Here is a 16,873-nt window from a genome sequence, read left to right as displayed (position 1 = left end):
ACGAGACATTCGGCGTTCAAACGAAAGAAAAATATGTTCATTGCATGCAAAATGTTGTTTATGATTACATGCAGTTTTCTAGGAAGGGGGTCCATTGCTTTCACCGTTACTTCAAAAGGTTTAGAACCACTAACTTGCATAATTAAAATTTGTGAGTTCTGATATCAAATCCTTATTTTACAGTACCAAAGACCCAGTACAAGAATGTCTTCATTGCCTAGGTAACAAATGATACATATATAGGCCAACAACTGATTACATATGTGCATTTGTGACTCATTTCACCCGTAATAGAAAAAATTGTTGTCTCAAACGTATGGTCTTCCGATGGGATCTCTTCCACCTGGTTAGTATACATCTTCATGCAATGTTTTGAGAAACTGAACTTACATCAGAAATGTGAGTTTGACACTGCTTGGGTTAGATAGGTTGATCATGTGCTTGTGCCGGTGTTCCTTGCTCTCTAGACATTGGTAATTGTTAAGTCGTTAGCAAATCTCAAACCGTCCATGAAATAAGTTAAAACAGAAAATGATAATATATTACCGTTCATTTTGCAATCTGTTCCGAAGCTTCGTCCAAAACTGAGTTTACAAGAAAGAGGAGCTCTCAGATTTATATGTACATTATGAAGAGCTAATTAGAAAACATGGTTATAATTCTAATTTTGTAAACAAAGCACACCAAAACAAGAAAGGCTTGTTAAAAGCAATGCTATAAAAAAAAGTTTTCACGGATGAGGAATGTCACCTTGTGGTGTCTAAAAAAAATGCAGACAACGGCGAGTGCAAAAATACGTTAATCAAATCTGAAACATCAGTGTTCAGTAAGTCGTATTTATAAATTACTATACTAAACCCCTGAAACTGTTTCAGTGTGATGTGTTATTTCCAGACTTCGTGTTTGTTAGTATTGTATAATTTAAATAACATCAAAATTAGAATCTTTTTTCCATTATACTTGGCCAGTATGATTTTTTTTATATAACATCGTTTTCATATGTTTTAAAGTGGTTCCTGTATGTACGGTAATTACAAGCTACGCAATGGTGCGTTCCTCCGTTGCATTGGAGTCTTAGTTTGTTCTCGTCGTGATTCTTGCACTTCTCTAACTACCAAATATTATTCCTCATAAAGTTTTAAAATTTTCTTTGCAAGACAAAGAATAATGAAAACATCACTACAAATTATATGGTAAAGTTCCAGGTAAACTATAAGAGAGTTCGGAAATGTAGATCATACGCTTGGAAGATTTGGCGCCAGAACGACCCGTAGATTGAGTTTCCAATTCTCTTTTTCAGTCTAGTTTAGTTGCCATTTCGTCAGTCATTTGTACATCATTGTCATTTGTGTATTACTTTAGAAATAAGGATATTCCGTTTATTATTTATGCAATTTCATCTATTCACGCCATTTCGAAAACTTACAGAAATACACATTTCTAGTAAAACGTTTCGCTTAAAATCATCGTACTTCTGCGACAACCTCTCCAGGTGTTCACGGCTTCAGAACTTATCAGAAGTTCAGACAGTAGTAAACTTGAATCTGTGGTGTTGACATCAGTACGTTATGGAAGCAGTCGTGTTCCTGCGTTGAGCCGATGAATTCTCACGCCATGTAAGGTAGAATTGAATTACAAATTTTAATGCATAGCTACAGATCATGCTTGCCTTGCCATACTTTGTATTCTGCAACCTGTGGTTTTGCTTATTCGTACTTTGTTTAGTAGTTGCACATCGTGTTTTTTTTTTTACGTGCAGTTAGGTGTTCAATTCATATAGCTGGAATAAGTGACAACGAAATTTCAAAATGTATCAGGAGAAAGACGATCAAAGAAAGTTGGAGAGGGCGCAAAAACAATGGAGGGGAATTCGGAATGGTGGGAGAGAGGGGAAGAAGTAAATGAAAGCAGTTCAGTTAAGACCAAAAATGTGGATGGCTCATGATATTACTTGAGTTATGAAGGATACATAATACATATATTAAAAAAAGTAATAAAGAGAAAACCAGTGTTAGGTGACTTGTAAGTTCAAACCAAAAATTGGAGAGACAACCTCAAGACTAGGCCTACATTTGAACAGAACGCCAAAGGAGACATGACTGGAAGTAACTTTAAGAAGAACCTAAGAAAGTGAAGATGAATTTTCTTTGAATGAGATGCTTATAATAAAGACTTGTATGAAAGATTATTCATGATTTAGTTTCACCATTTTTGTTTTACTTGTAACTGGATATAAAGTTGAGCTCGTGATTGCATGTATGCCTATATTAGCGGAACCCGACGAGAACCCATTTTCGGTCAATGTCAGCTGAAGAAATTAATGAAACTGTTGTTGTTGAGCTAAGTCTAGAAAATACTTCATGTATACACTACGCCATCATAGTTTCAACAGGCAAAATCGGGCGTGTTGAAGAGAGAGAGAGAGAGAGAACATTTAATTAGAAAATTAACAATAAAAGCAAATGGTGAGATGTTTTGTACATTTACATTATCGAACCATAGTGTGTTGAGAGTTTCTTTGTAAATAACAGTCTTTCAAAGAAAAGCTAATATTCACAAAGCGGGGTTATTAGTGTTTGTCTTTCGTGTCCAAAAGAAGTGTAATCTTTCAGTCCTGAACTACTGCTAGCCACGTGAATCGTCGAGAGATTGCTGAGTCAAGATATAGCGAATTCTATGGACATTGGCAGTGACTTTTTTTCAGCGTAGAGTTTCTGTGAGAGTTATAAACAAGACCTCTCTTCTTTAGGTCTTGGTTATAACCCTGAAACCTGTTGGCCCTGATCCCATAAGAGCTCATCATTTAACGAGCAGAGGACTGCTTTTGTTATTCTTGTTGTCTAAACATCACAGTGATCCTGCATGAAGAAAAATTATGGTGCAATTTTAGTTCTGAAACTTGCACCTTTTGGAACAAAATTTGACAGTATTCTCATCCATCATGCAGGCTATTCCTGAGGCAATTCTCATGCACTAAATCGCGCCACATTTAGTAGGTCGACATCTTTGGACCTGATGCATGTGATCGCACCATTAACTTTGGCGTGATTTATATCTGTACGTGTGAACTTTAACAGCTCGAGCAGAAGAACAGTTGCTTGAATACTGTAATCCTACACACTCTAAAGAACTTTACTAGTCGTCCTCCACCTCGTACCCAAGTAAGTCTTCTGTGTGAGTGGGCGTGTTTTATACTTGATTAAGAGTTCGAGATTGTTTACTTCACAGTTTTACCAAAATCTCTGATAAATCCGTTTTCAATACTTAGGCTCTCGTGTGTGCGTGCATGCACGCGCCGTTCTGATTAATTCGTATAATACGGAAAGACTAAATAAGAACTGTGTCAAGGTAAGGATCAAGTGCTCTTGTGATATGGTTTTCGTGCAATTACAGGAATCGTGACCATTATTTCTCCTACGATTTCGTTTGTAAATTTCATAACCGCAGCAGTGTACAGTAGTTACACAACACACACACACACACACACACACACACACACGCTCACATCAGTCCATTCATGTAAGAAAGCTATTCATATGTAATTTATTCAGCGTAGCCAGAGGTGTCGAACAAAATCAAATATCATTGTCAACTCGAGAAAAAAGTGCATCAATGTTGATAATGATAATAACATGAACTCCATATCTTTGATTACGGAATAAAACAAAATCAAGTAAAATGGTCCAGGCCATTCCTGAAAACTGACCAGTTTCCTCCTACACTAGGTTACAGGATACTGGTGATGAACGGCACCAAAACTCTGATAAAGCTTCCTTTGCATACAGTCGATTCTGTCCAAGGTGAGTTGCGAAAGTTCTTGACTTAATCAATATTAAAATACAGAGAAATTAGATAGTCGTTGGTCCTTCCACTGTTCTTAGAAAATTGTTGGTAAATTTTGTAATGCATGTATGTGGAAGCGAAGGTAAATTAGAGCAGAGGGATGAAAGAGAATAACTAGAAAAAGGATAGTACTATAACGAATGAAACCGAGCGAATCCAGCTGAAATCCATATACTGTACCGTGGATTAAACGATTCCAAGTCAATACTTTAAGAAATTCCTTAGTTTTTAAAGACTGTGTTTTTGATAATCACTAACCCAAAGCTGATAAAGCAATACGTAGACACCTTCGAAATTTCACCAAATTCTAGATCAACAAGCATTTCAACCGGTTCAGTTATCAACAACCTCAAATTTGTGGGAAGCTGTACTCAATGCTCTACTGACCACTAACTGATGGAAACAGAACTCGCTAACTGATGGAAACAGAACGTGAGCAGTCAAACTACAAGATCGAAGGAGTGAAGTTAAAGTTTCGTATTTTGTGCATTATCATACCAGATATCCTGACTGAAAGATTAACGATTAACATGAATTCATGGAGTAGAATTTGTTAACCATGCAGCAATAAGGAACGGCTTGAGAATATTAAAATTATTATATTACAAAAATTGTGATTTCTATATTAATCTCAGCATTTCAATTACAAGGGAACGTGATCTTTTGGTAAAGTTAAAGAGAGAGAGAGAGAGATGGCATTTAAGGAACGATAATGAGCGACACCTGAAATTTATCAGTAACATTAATGTATACCCGAGCTACAAGGTTATGAGATTTTATATGCTACCGTTTTTAAGTAAAGAATGCCCTGGCGTTGGTGGCTGCCTGCCGCACAGGTTTAAGTATCGTTTAATACAGACAACCATGTGCTTGGAAATGTTTGGAAATTTTCGTTTCTTTAGACTCGAACGAAAAGATGTGCTAATTTTGATTAATATCTGCCATTTGAAAAGGTACGGTAGCAATACGAACAATACACACCCGATCGTTAATTATATCAACAAATTAATAGCTCTCCTTATTTTTCAGAATATTTTTATTCATATAACATTATTTATTTACTTTCTTGTTACAGATAATCTCAGGATTTACAAGTAAACATAAGCATTTGACCTTCCTAGATCCAAACGGTCTTATTTAATCGGCGTAGTCTCAACAAATACTTTTGGACTATTTGAGGAAGACGCATAATTTGGGGACATGACCTCACCTCCCTATCTGCAACTTCCTCTCCTCCAGTGGCAATGACGTCCTTTGTTGCTAACTGATTTTAACATCTTAAAGGCGGTCCGCGTATTAAACTCCTATGATCGATTGTTCACCTAAATGGTGCATTTTGCATTCAAAAGGGTAGTTGATTTGTTAGCACCTTAAGTTACAGCATATTTAAATTATATGTATATATATATATATATATATATATATACATATATATATATATATATATATATTATATATATATATATATATATATATATATATATATATATATATATATATATATATATATATATATATATATATAATCAAGGAGCTTTGCTTTTCAAATTATTAATAGTCTGGACCACAGCTCATGGTGTATTTCAACAGAATCGTAAAGTCAATCGACAATAGAGTCGAAAATCCAAAATAAAGAATCTAAAATCCGTTAGATCTCGATCCTTCCTCAATGCTAACACGGTTGTCTTTCTGGGAATTGTTTTTCACTTGATGACACCAATTCATCTGCAACCATTTCTTCATCTTTATCGTTGCTTTATTCGTTAATTCTCATGACGACAATGACGAAAGTTTTTGAACTCTGCCACTACTCGTCATCGTTGACAGGTAGCCTATTTTTATCGCATGGTGTCATCCGCCGTTATATGACCTGCATTGGGAGAATCTGTTCGATAATTCTCCTTTGCCTTGTGGCCGTCTCATTTATTTTTTTACAGAGCTGTTTTAGATGCCCTAAGGCTCTTGAGTAATTCGAGGATGTACAATAATGAGGAGTAAAATTATTAAATCAGAATATTATGGACATCGTTTTGTTGGAGAGAGAGAGAGAGAGAGAGAGAGAGAGAGAGAGAGAGAGAGAGAGACTTCGACACGAAAGTAGAGCTTAACGTTTCTACTTATAATCAACTGAAAAACCGAAAGAATAAAGCGAACAAAAGCGTGACAACTTTCACAAAGAACGGTACTTTTTTTGTCTCTGAATCGCACCTGTCATCATTTCCTCTGCTGAGGAGGTTATATTTTGTTGCGTCTGCGTGATCACCGGTAATAAATAACGTGAAAACTGTTATCGGATTTTGACTTAAGATTTCGTAGGTTCTAGAAGATTTTGATTAAGAATCCGTACGCTTAGGAAAAGATTTGTTTTCAATAAGATTCAGTAGATTCCAGATTCAGAGTGCTCATGTATATATATATATATATATATATATATATATATATATATATATATATATATATATATATACATATATATATATATATATATATATATATATATATATATATATATATATATATATATATATATATAGTTCACGAGACTATGCCATATAACATATAATCAGTCACAGTCACAATTTAAGTATGAGCAGACTTAAATTTAACTACTTTTCATTGTCCCCTTATGGTATCTATTGAAGCCGATATATGAAGAATTTTCCATAAGCAGATCTGGAGATGATCTTTTTAGTTTTCGGGAGCGTCCATGTCACCTACATCATCAAAATTTAAAAGCATAAATTTCAGGTATGAAGATATTTTTGTCTGAAATCTCATCACATTTTATACTACCTTTTATCCTCTCCGAATCCGAATTCTCAAGTACTCCTTTAAGCCCAGCTGATATAACAATAATAATTAAGATCTGAGGTCCTTAGAGCCATAGTAACAAACTGGAAAAATGTGGTCTTGTTCTACATATGCGAAAACGTTGTGTTAAGCTCATTTACTAAAGGGGATTTTTCTTATTTCTTTCTTCATCAAGGGAAATTGTGAATCAATTCTTAAAAAATCTCACTTCTGTTGTTAAGCGTGCACGAAATAAACAAGACACGTAGAATAGTAGTTTGGTTATGCTTCAGATCTACAGTAGGGGTTATCGGACAGGACAGATAAATGACGAAGGATGTACTTTATTTACTTGTGTATATACGAATACGTAGACTTATTCACTACACAAAAGATGTAGATGTACTTCAGTAGCTGTCTTTGCTTCTGTTGATCAATGGCTAATGACCTGTCATTTTCTCAGCACGCAGAGGTTTGTTCGCTGGCGATCAGAGCTGCTACTATGACTTCGGTGCAACCAACATGATGGGTATCACTAGACACCGCAGAGGAAACTGCCTTTATTTCGTCGTTTCCTGTTCGTTCGTCCTCGCCTACCTCACGACGTCCTTTAGCAAACACGGATGGCCCAAGTTTTCCAACACACATAAAGTTTATCCTTGGCAGATGGTTGCATATGACGAGAATAACTGTGGTTGCCCAAGGTATGGTCCACCAATTTTAGGAGAGAGTGACCAGTCATTGTGCAGTGACTGGTCAACAAGTCGTGGTCTTGGACAAAAAGTTGTTTCCTATTCATTGTACGGTAACCGGAATAACACCCAAGTTAATAAAAAGTATTATATGTCCTTAGAGGACAGACTAAAAGAAGTAGAAAAGTTTTACAAAGGTGAGTACAAAGTGATCTAGTGTATCATCTCATGGAATAATAATAATTTTGAATTGAAGACTGACCAGTAAATTTTATGACAAATATATACTTGTTTTACTGAGCAAATAGGAATTTTTCTATTAGTGTTTGGAACTTAACTTTGAAAATGCTTAATATTATTTTATTAGATATCTATAAGTATTGTATTCATGTCTTATCAATACTGGTATTACTGAAGCCCATGTTGTATCATTCAGGTTTCATTGTGAGGTTGTACCATAACCTGTCATCATCAGACCGGGAGAGCAGAGATTTCCTGTGCCACATGTACTGTACATATGCATTCTTCGACCCTTGTCAGGTAGAGAATCTGTACCATCAGGTTCCCAAGACTAACCCAAACCTCAGACGAAATCATTCCTCAAATGTAAACCTCCCAGGTTTTCAGGTGAATAACAGTAAAACAAAAGATGACAGGATGAGAAGTTCACTAATAAACAGGCTTGGACCTATAGATTCAAACGCCGAATTAGCCGATGGAGGTGAGTCATACAGTCTTTCTGAAAGATACAGTTGAATTTCGGGCGTAAGGCAGCACAGTACAGGGCAGGCGCAAAGCATTACAGGATAGCACAACACGGGGCAGGCACAGGGTATGACTGAGCAGCATAGGTGTGGTCGCACATTGACAAGCAGTCTATCATAATTGGACAGAAGTGGTGTCAATAAGACTCAGAAGTGGACATACGTATGCAACCCACAAATTTACTTTAGAGGGAAACAATAAAAAAAAGGGTGGGCTTTCTGTGACAAATTACCAAGGGTAGAGCACGATATGATACTCGGCCCCAGTTGTTTTATCCAGCGTTCATCGTAAATCCTTGGCCTGTGTTTATGAGACAAAGGGAGACTGGTGCTGTGATCTCTTTTTAAATAGTTGGAATTTTTAATAATAAAAAGACGTTGTTTAAAGTTCATTCGACTTTTCATCAGTTCATCAACTTGTTATCGGCATTTTAGAAATATTCATTCCACTTTAAGCTTATTTACTCATCTGTAACCCTTCAGCTATTTTGTCAGCTTTGAAGTTTAATTTAAACTCACTTCCATCAATCAGTTTGGCCCTAAGCACTATAAATTCATCTATCTAATGATTGTATAAGTATTAATGATATACTGGATTGCTGAAAACAATCCGACGATGCCCATACTATATTACTGGCAGTAAAACCTCTCGTAATTTCATTTTATTCGCATGATGCCATTGGAGTGACATGTGGGTACTTGCAAAGGAGAAATCCCTTTATAAACATTGTGGGTTGCAAGACAACGTAAGCCTGCTCCTTATCTATGCTTTCGTACGTCCCAGAACTGTTCTTGTGCTCCTGATTTGATTGTATAAAGATTTCTGCCCGGCTCTGTGCTTGCGTTGCCAGTGAAGTCTGTTTCTGAGTGTGAACTTAGCCATAATTTTGGTCTGAGTAACCATGCGAAACTAATATTTGATTTTTTAGAAAATGGTCTTTCATCCAAATCTAGGTAAAATATTTTCTGGGAAGGATAAATTTTTACATATATTTATATTTCAGGTTTATTAATGCGATTACCTTTACTAAGTTCAAATAACGAGAGGAGTCGATGGAAAATTAGCTATGGCAGTTTAATTTGATTCCCTGTTAATAGCTACTTTTTTTAAGAGTATTTTTAAAGTCATCATGCGTACCATATCCTTGTTTCCCCTTTCCCTCGCTGCCACCGAGTGTCGTAATGTTAAAATCTTTACTTATCTGCTCTGAGGAACTCAAGTTAAAGTAACAGGGAAGAATAATTTCAGAGAGTACATAAACACACTCTCTCTCTCTCTCTCCAATGTGGTTTGCTATTTTTTGTAGGACCCAAGAGCTACCAAGCTTTACTTGTGGGAAAGATGTGGCGATTCCTCGTCATGGGAGATCCTCTGGTGTCCGAATTCCTAGTGAGGGACGTGGATTCGTCCATCCTGGAAAGAGAAGTGGCAGCGGTCGAGCAATGGCTGTATAACTCGACGGCTTTGTTGCATGTGATGAGAGACCACCCAAGTCACAACGGAGTCATGCTTGCAGGTATAGGATTATTAAAGATTTTCATGCATGTACAAGATTAAATATTTCTCTTATGTGGAAGCTGGCGGATTGGACAACAGATTCAGTGCCCTTACTTTGCTCAAGTGAGGTCACACAAAACCTTTTTTTCAAGTTTTCATGTCCTTTTAGATATTACTCACTTCGTGCCTAGCTACATGAAGATAAGCTACTATTCATTTCTACCTCCAAACAGCTGTTTTTCACAAGATAAGTAGGTTAGCCATGACTACAGTAAGTGCAGAAGATGATTCACCACAAAATTTCTGACAGAACAGTTATAAGTCTTACAGTAAACGCTCAAAAGACACTTTCAAAAAATATCTGTTATAACTGTAAGGCATTCTGGTAGAAAGTGGAGTATTGGCAGGGGTATGGTCAGTTTTATCTTCTTGAAATACATGCTGATTTCACTTTGTCTTTATTGCCTCTTCATCTCTTTTAAAAATATTATTTTACCTTAGGAAATGTCACTTACCAGTTCTCCCACCTTCGAGGAACCTTTGATCGACGGATCGATTTCACAAAATAGTTCGTCACATCCGTGAACTAGAGCAAACTTCTACAGTGTTGTTCATTGTAAAATGTCCACTTCCTCCTCCTCTCCCTCCTCCTCCTCCTCTCCCTCCTCCTCCTCCTCCTCCTCCCCTCCTCTCTCATTCTTTTTTCCTGGCACCACCGTTGCTCAGAATCGTTGTTGTTGTTGTTTAAGATGGCGATATGCCAGCGCGGGCTTTTGCTTCTGCAGCAGCCCGTGAAATCTGCTTCAGAAAATTTTGCAGTATGAATGGCCTCTGTTGACTTCCACAAGAAGAGTTAGAAATACATGGATCATTCAGTTTTTATGCATGTTCCTTTAGCAGTATACTCAAATTTGGAATTGTTAGATGTATAAATTTTGAGATACTGTATCCTAAAAATCTCCAAGTTGGAAAAAAAAGAGAAAAATTAAGCGTGAGACCCTTACTTTTGAGATATAGGCCATCAGATTTTGTTGCAGATATTGATTGTCAACTTGTAAAAACAAACAAGTATGATGATGAGGATGAAGAAGGAGGATGAGGATAAGAAAGAAGATATGTTTGAATTAAATTTTTCTTGAAGTGTGTCTGACCTGTTCATTTTTTTATATTTACCTTGAAAATCTACACAACACTCAATCCCTCTTGGAAGGTAGGTATGCCAGAATGCACCTTATCCTATACTCTTCGCCTTGATGAATTTTTACTGTATTTTTCTTCATGGTCTTCGCTTGAGAACTTTTTGTTCTCTAATGCCACGACTAGTTCCATATACCTTCACTACCGTTACCTGACAAGCAAGTATCACATTTCAACGGAAATGCAATGTCTTACAACCGAGTTTATGTTATGCATTTTTCATTGTATTCTTTATCTAGTCTAAGCCATTTCCTTTAATCAACAATGCACGGTGGCAGTATCACACATTCATCTAGCGGAGACACATTCGCACCAAGTGTGAAAGTAGGGATTGCGGTTGTCGAACTGGGCTGGGGTGGTTGTGGGCGATGGTCGTTTAGTACTGGTAACATCATATATTGCTGACAACAGCCAGAGGCAAAGATTACTCAGCGATTTTTTCCTTATTCTTTCCTGTTTCCATTTTGTTGTATGGTTTGCTCCTTCCCTGTAGGGAGGTTAGTGCCGTCAGTGCACCTCATGCGGTGCACTGTAGGCATTATTTACGGTTCTTTGCAGCGTCCCTTCGTCCCCTAGCTGCAACCCTTTTAATTCTTTTTACTGTGCCTCCATTCATATTCTTTCTTCCATCGTGCTTTCCACCCTCTTCTAATAATGTTTAATAGTGCAACTGCGAGATTTGCCTCCTGTTACACCTTTTAAACCTCTTACCCTGAATTTTCTTTTCAACACTCAGTGACCTCATAGGTCCCAGCGCTTGGCGTTCGGCCTAAATTGTATATTCTATCTATCTATCTGTGGTTTGCTCCTTAACGTGCATAATGATTTTTGCTAAGCTGTCATGGATTTTATGTCGACTAGAATTTCATTTTTACTCTTAAATTTAAGGTGTCATGCCTCATGAATGTAATGAATTTTTTGTAATAGCTGCCTTTTGTAAAATAGGCAATTTTTTTTCATATCGTCTAGGTTTGATATTAATAGGTTTTTAGTTTTTTCGTACAGTATTACAGTATTTCTAAGGTTACTAATTTCACGTATATTTTTTCATATTGACACGTATATATGTATATATACATATATGTATATATATACAGTATATATATATATATATATATATATATATATATATTTATCTTCTTCTTTTAACGTGCTTTTTTCCTATTTGTATGGGGTAAAGCAAGCTGCCTTCTTCTGAAGGACTTTGATTTGGCTTTGGGGTAGACCGTAGTCTCGATCGGCTGCCATGCCCTTCATCGCTTAGACCCTGGTAGCATATGTACATGTATTGTACCAGTCACCAGCGACCTTTCTCCCAGCAGCTAGTTGTTGCACGGTTAGGTTGACAGTTCGAGACGTGTGAGGTGTCTGTTATGTTTTTAGGAGATGTTGGAGTGGCTTTGTTTGTGTGTGTATTAGTCTGTAACACACATTTGCTTTTAAGCAAACCTATCCGTTGATTACATACATAATGCCGGGGTGTCTACACGGATAGCAAAGTGTCCGCCTCTCTTACCGGTTGGCTGCGGGTTTGAACCGTGCCACAGACATCTGTGAAGTCCGAAGCTGCTGCTCCTATACGACTTAGCCATCGAGTTCCTTATATATATATATATATATATATATATATATATATATATATATATATGTATATAATATATATATATATATATATATATATATATATATATATATATATATATATATATATAAAATATGTGTGTGTGTGTGTCTCAGTAAGAAGAAAATGAACCTAGTAACCTTAGGGAAATATTGTAATTTTGTAACATATATACCATATATATATATATATATATATATATATATATATATATATATATATATATATATATATATATATATATATATATAAATATATAGCAGTTCTTCCTTGGGAGAGTCGGTAGAGTTGTGGCCTTGCACTCGCTAGGCCCGAGTTCAACTCTCCGGCCGGCTAATGAAGAGTTAGAGGAATTTATTTCTGGTGATAGAAATTCATTTCTGGGTATAATGTGGTTCGGATTCCACAATAAGCTGTAGGTCCCGTTGCTAAGTAACCAACTGTTTCTTAGCCACGTTAAATAAGCCTAATCCTTCGGGCCAGCCCTAGGAGAGCTGTTAATCAGCTCAGTGGTTTGGTAAAACTAAGGTATACTTAACATATATATAGCAAGTTTCTTCTTAGGTTTTTAGCTGTTATATTTTCTAAATCATCACTGTTCAAACTTTTTGAACCATAGGTATTGATTTTTTCTATAATACTGTACTTTCTTTTATATCATCATCAGTTCTCGATCCATAAAACTTACTATACTTTTGAATGTATATGGATTTCATATCACCTTATTTCTATATCTTTTTAAACTGCAATTTGTTTAAAATTACTAGATTTCATTTGAGTTCCCTAAAGTATCCAGGCTAATGTTATTTCTTCAAATTTCTTTCCTCATAATCATTAGCATTCGACTATATTTAGTTTTCATGTTGGTTTCATGTTAAAATCGATATTTTATTCATTAATTATCGCGGCTCGAATTGTTTTTCAATTGCAGGCATGTGGGGAGGATCTCGGACAAGAGCTGGGCATCGATTAAGTGAACTTCTGTGGGAAATGTTGAAATGGCCTCCCAGGAACCTCTGGGATTACGATCAAGTTCTCCTCAGGAGGGTTGTCTGGCCGGAAGTAACCAATGACGTGGTGCGTGTTGACGATTCCTAAGTTCCCTCACAATTTTATTTGAGTTTTGTTATCATGGATTATTAGTTTCCATTTCTAAATTATCTAGGAAATTATATCTAGCATAGACAACCTGAGTATTTTTTACGTATATATAATGTTGTTTGTCAATGTTTACATTCGAATGCATAAGCACTCATACACATGTTTATGTGCATTGTCTGCGTGAATTATGTAGGTAGTTGTACAACACTTTAAATAAATTTCATAAATATTTGAAGAAAAATGATTCGAGAGTGAAAGAATTAAGGGACAATACCGTGCTCATATAATGTCTCACATTATTCAGGTACTGACAAAGTTTAATCACGAAGAAAGTTCAGACCTTTCCAGTGTTTGTTTCATCTACTTGGCTGTAATTTCTGTTTGTGTAAATGTGGAGAGAGAGAGAGAGAGACTCATCAAATTTCAACTTAAATATTGCAGTTAGTGCACGACAGTTACTTCTGTGGCAACCGCAGATTTCAATCCAAGCACCGCTCAGAGCCTTTTCCAACACGCCGAGAGGGCAGGTATTTTGTGGGATGGGGCCCTTTGAGAGATGCAGAGCTTGCCGGCATAAGGATCTGTCCACGTCAGTGTAGACCTGTTAATCACCAAGATTGGATTCTTTGTTAAATCTTATGTCTGTTTTTATATAATGAGGTATTTTCTCCTTTGTTTTGGATATGTATTCGAAGTTGCAAATTATAATTCTTATTATATTAGTTCTTATGTTTAACAATAGACTGTGATAATTATGTAAAAATAAATGCAGTGAGTGATGTTTACACTCGGGTTATTTTCAAAAACTTAAAAAAAATTAAGTGTACAGTATTACTTAAAAATGTGAGAATTAAGTGTAAAGTATTACATAAAAATGTGAGAATACCTGACAAGACAGCATAGAGGTTCGATATGCGTATATGCTAGGTTACCGTATGTTGAATTTACCTGCATATATTTGAAAAACCATACCTTCAAAGGCAGCATACTTAAGGTCATTTGTACGACATGCTTTTCTTACCGCACACCGGACTTCTACCATTTAACACTGAAAGGTGTTAGAGGTCTAGTTGACCTTATATGGTCTCGATTTAGCTGACGGAACTATTTTATAATAAATTATTTTGACAATATTACTCCCTTCTATTGTTGTATGGATATATGTAAGATTAAGTTGTTTAAACGGAATGGTAAAAATGTTATGTTCTTTGAAAGGATGCCATCAAAATTATATCCCATTTTCTGGGTAAGCGACATTTTCTATATCTTCTTTTTAATGGTAAACCTTAGAGTTTAAAGGTCATACTCGGTGAAACAACCTTATCAGAGAAGCGTTACATCTCTTTCGTAGAGGTTCCCAGACTTGGGTAAGTGAATTGATTTGCAGGGGTTATGTAGTTTTCTCATAATATGTGTTTCTTTTCCGTCTATTATCTTCATCCATGTTATTCTATCAAACCTATTTAGTTTATTTTACAAACATTAAGACTTACAGAGACAAAAACGACCCAAACAAAAACTAATCTTAAAACTACAACCGTCTGGGCGTCATAAATGTTGTCATTAAGATGTTCTATTTCGTATCATATCTATCCTTGGAAGTTTCAATTAAGAATCGACACTTGGCATCTACATGGTCTGGCGTCGTACGATAACATGAACTGCAGAATCACCTGCAATGCGTACCCTGTCAAGGGTGGATCAAATGCATGTCTGAACGACTAATTGCGGGACCCTATCCCAGGAAACCTCTTTATACAGGAGGAATGGTTGTTTAGCATATACAAAAGGATCCATATGAGTGATAACAGAGCAAAGGTTGTTAAGTGTATGAGGCTATCGTACCAAACCTTCAGCCTATACCCTTACCTGGTAAGCAGCAAGTAGGATGTACAGGTACTCCCTCTGTGGATTAGTTCAGTCGGAAAAATGACTTCTCTACTATTTTCTACCAAGATTTTGTAAAAGAGACTAAACTTGTGTGTCATATTGGGAACTATGTTAATAAATGGTAGTTCAGTTCAGATTAGAGAAAAAACTTGGAAAAACACGGTCTTAACACCCAGACAAACATATACAGTATATAAGTACAAATATTCATATATATGTATAACTATATATATATATATATATATATATATATATATATATATATATATATATATATATATATATATATATATATATATATATATGAGAGTACTCATTAATGCATAGTTTGTTTCTCAGTGCTCAAGTAAACAATGTTGTAAGGGTTACTAGACATCGCTGAGGAAGTACTGCATTGTATGAGAAAATATTTTGATGAGGGGTCTATCAAGAAACTTGTAAATGTCACTAATAGAGCAGATATCTGCAATTTGATCTGTTATGTTTTATCGCAGATACAACTTAAGACGTTGTAAAATAAACTAAATACTTAATAGTAATAATAGACTCACAGGGGTGTCGTACCTCAGGATAGAATTACCTAGGTATTGTCTGAAGTGCAATGGATACTTACTGAAGCTTGAATAACGCTGAATATAAGTTTTATGAGTCCTCAAGCTATCAAATGAATTCTGAGACTGACGGGAAGAAGGATGATGTTGCATGTAAGATTGGTAGTGCTGACAATGTAAATGTATAAAAAATAAAAATATGAAGATGTTTTCATCAAAAATCATTATATCATCAATAGGGTGAAGAGTCAAAAGCAGCTTTCACAAGCAAACCTGTCCGCAAGAAATAAATATTTCTCGTGTCAAAATACTGAAATGAAGATGTCTAACATTTCTGAAAGGCCAACTGCTCGGAATACTTTGATTACAAATTGGCACGTGATCCAGTTGTGAGAGCTTTAAGTCATAAGAATCGTGATAAGATAAAGGTAGCATGAGGGACGTATGTAAGAAATAAATATGTAACTGGTTATTTCTGCTGTCGAAGGTTACGTTAGAAAAGAAATGCCTTGCTAAAGAGAATGATAAACCCTACTGTGACAAATTTGAAAAGCATAACAATTAAGGATGGTAACCCTGGTTATAAGATGCATAAATTGCATGCGCGATTTCGTAAATGTTGTGGATCTTGTGGAGAATGAGAAATGTAAGCCATCAGGGGAGGAGAATGAGAGAATCAGAAACAGAAGTAACGATGGATGCTCATTCTGAGTGGTTGGAAATTAAATGTTTCTTAAATATTTACCCAATGGAAAATAGGGCTATTGACATATGATATTTTTACTGAAGAAGAGTTTGATGAGTCTTAGTTTGTGGGGGGGGGGATACAACCAATTTTACCCGACATTAAGCAATATACAGAATACAGTGGAGAAACTGGGTGGGATCATGTGCAATTTTAAGAAACATGGAGATTAAACTACAGA

At 35.9% G+C, this 16,873-nt stretch overlaps 1 protein-coding gene across 2 annotated transcripts; it reads left to right on the top strand.

Moving 5' to 3' along the window:
- The first annotated feature begins 1,478 nt into the window (after nucleotides 1-1,478).
- On the top strand, nucleotides 1,479-15,544 carry LOC136853465 (uncharacterized). 2 transcript variants are annotated; one of them, XM_067129061.1, is made up of 6 exons: nucleotides 1,479-1,621; nucleotides 7,097-7,522; nucleotides 7,762-8,046; nucleotides 9,397-9,606; nucleotides 13,337-13,482; nucleotides 13,948-15,544. In XM_067129061.1, exons 2-6 carry the CDS (start codon nucleotides 7,156-7,158, stop codon nucleotides 14,137-14,139), a joined length of 1,200 nt encoding a protein of 399 aa, XP_066985162.1. In that variant the 5' UTR covers nucleotides 1,479-1,621; nucleotides 7,097-7,155; the 3' UTR covers nucleotides 14,140-15,544. The 2 variants fall into 2 exon arrangements, with proteins under 2 accessions (XP_066985162.1, XP_066985163.1); XM_067129062.1 differs by having other exon boundaries at nucleotides 1,500-1,616.
- Nucleotides 15,545-16,873: the final 1,329 nt, after the last annotated feature.

This window comes from Macrobrachium rosenbergii, chromosome 27, assembly GCF_040412425.1.
Source record: "Macrobrachium rosenbergii isolate ZJJX-2024 chromosome 27, ASM4041242v1, whole genome shotgun sequence".
Classification (NCBI taxonomy): Eukaryota; Metazoa; Arthropoda; class Malacostraca; order Decapoda; family Palaemonidae; genus Macrobrachium; species Macrobrachium rosenbergii.
The sequence above is the reverse complement of the archived record's forward strand: the minus strand, read 5'-3'. Positions and strand labels throughout refer to the sequence as shown.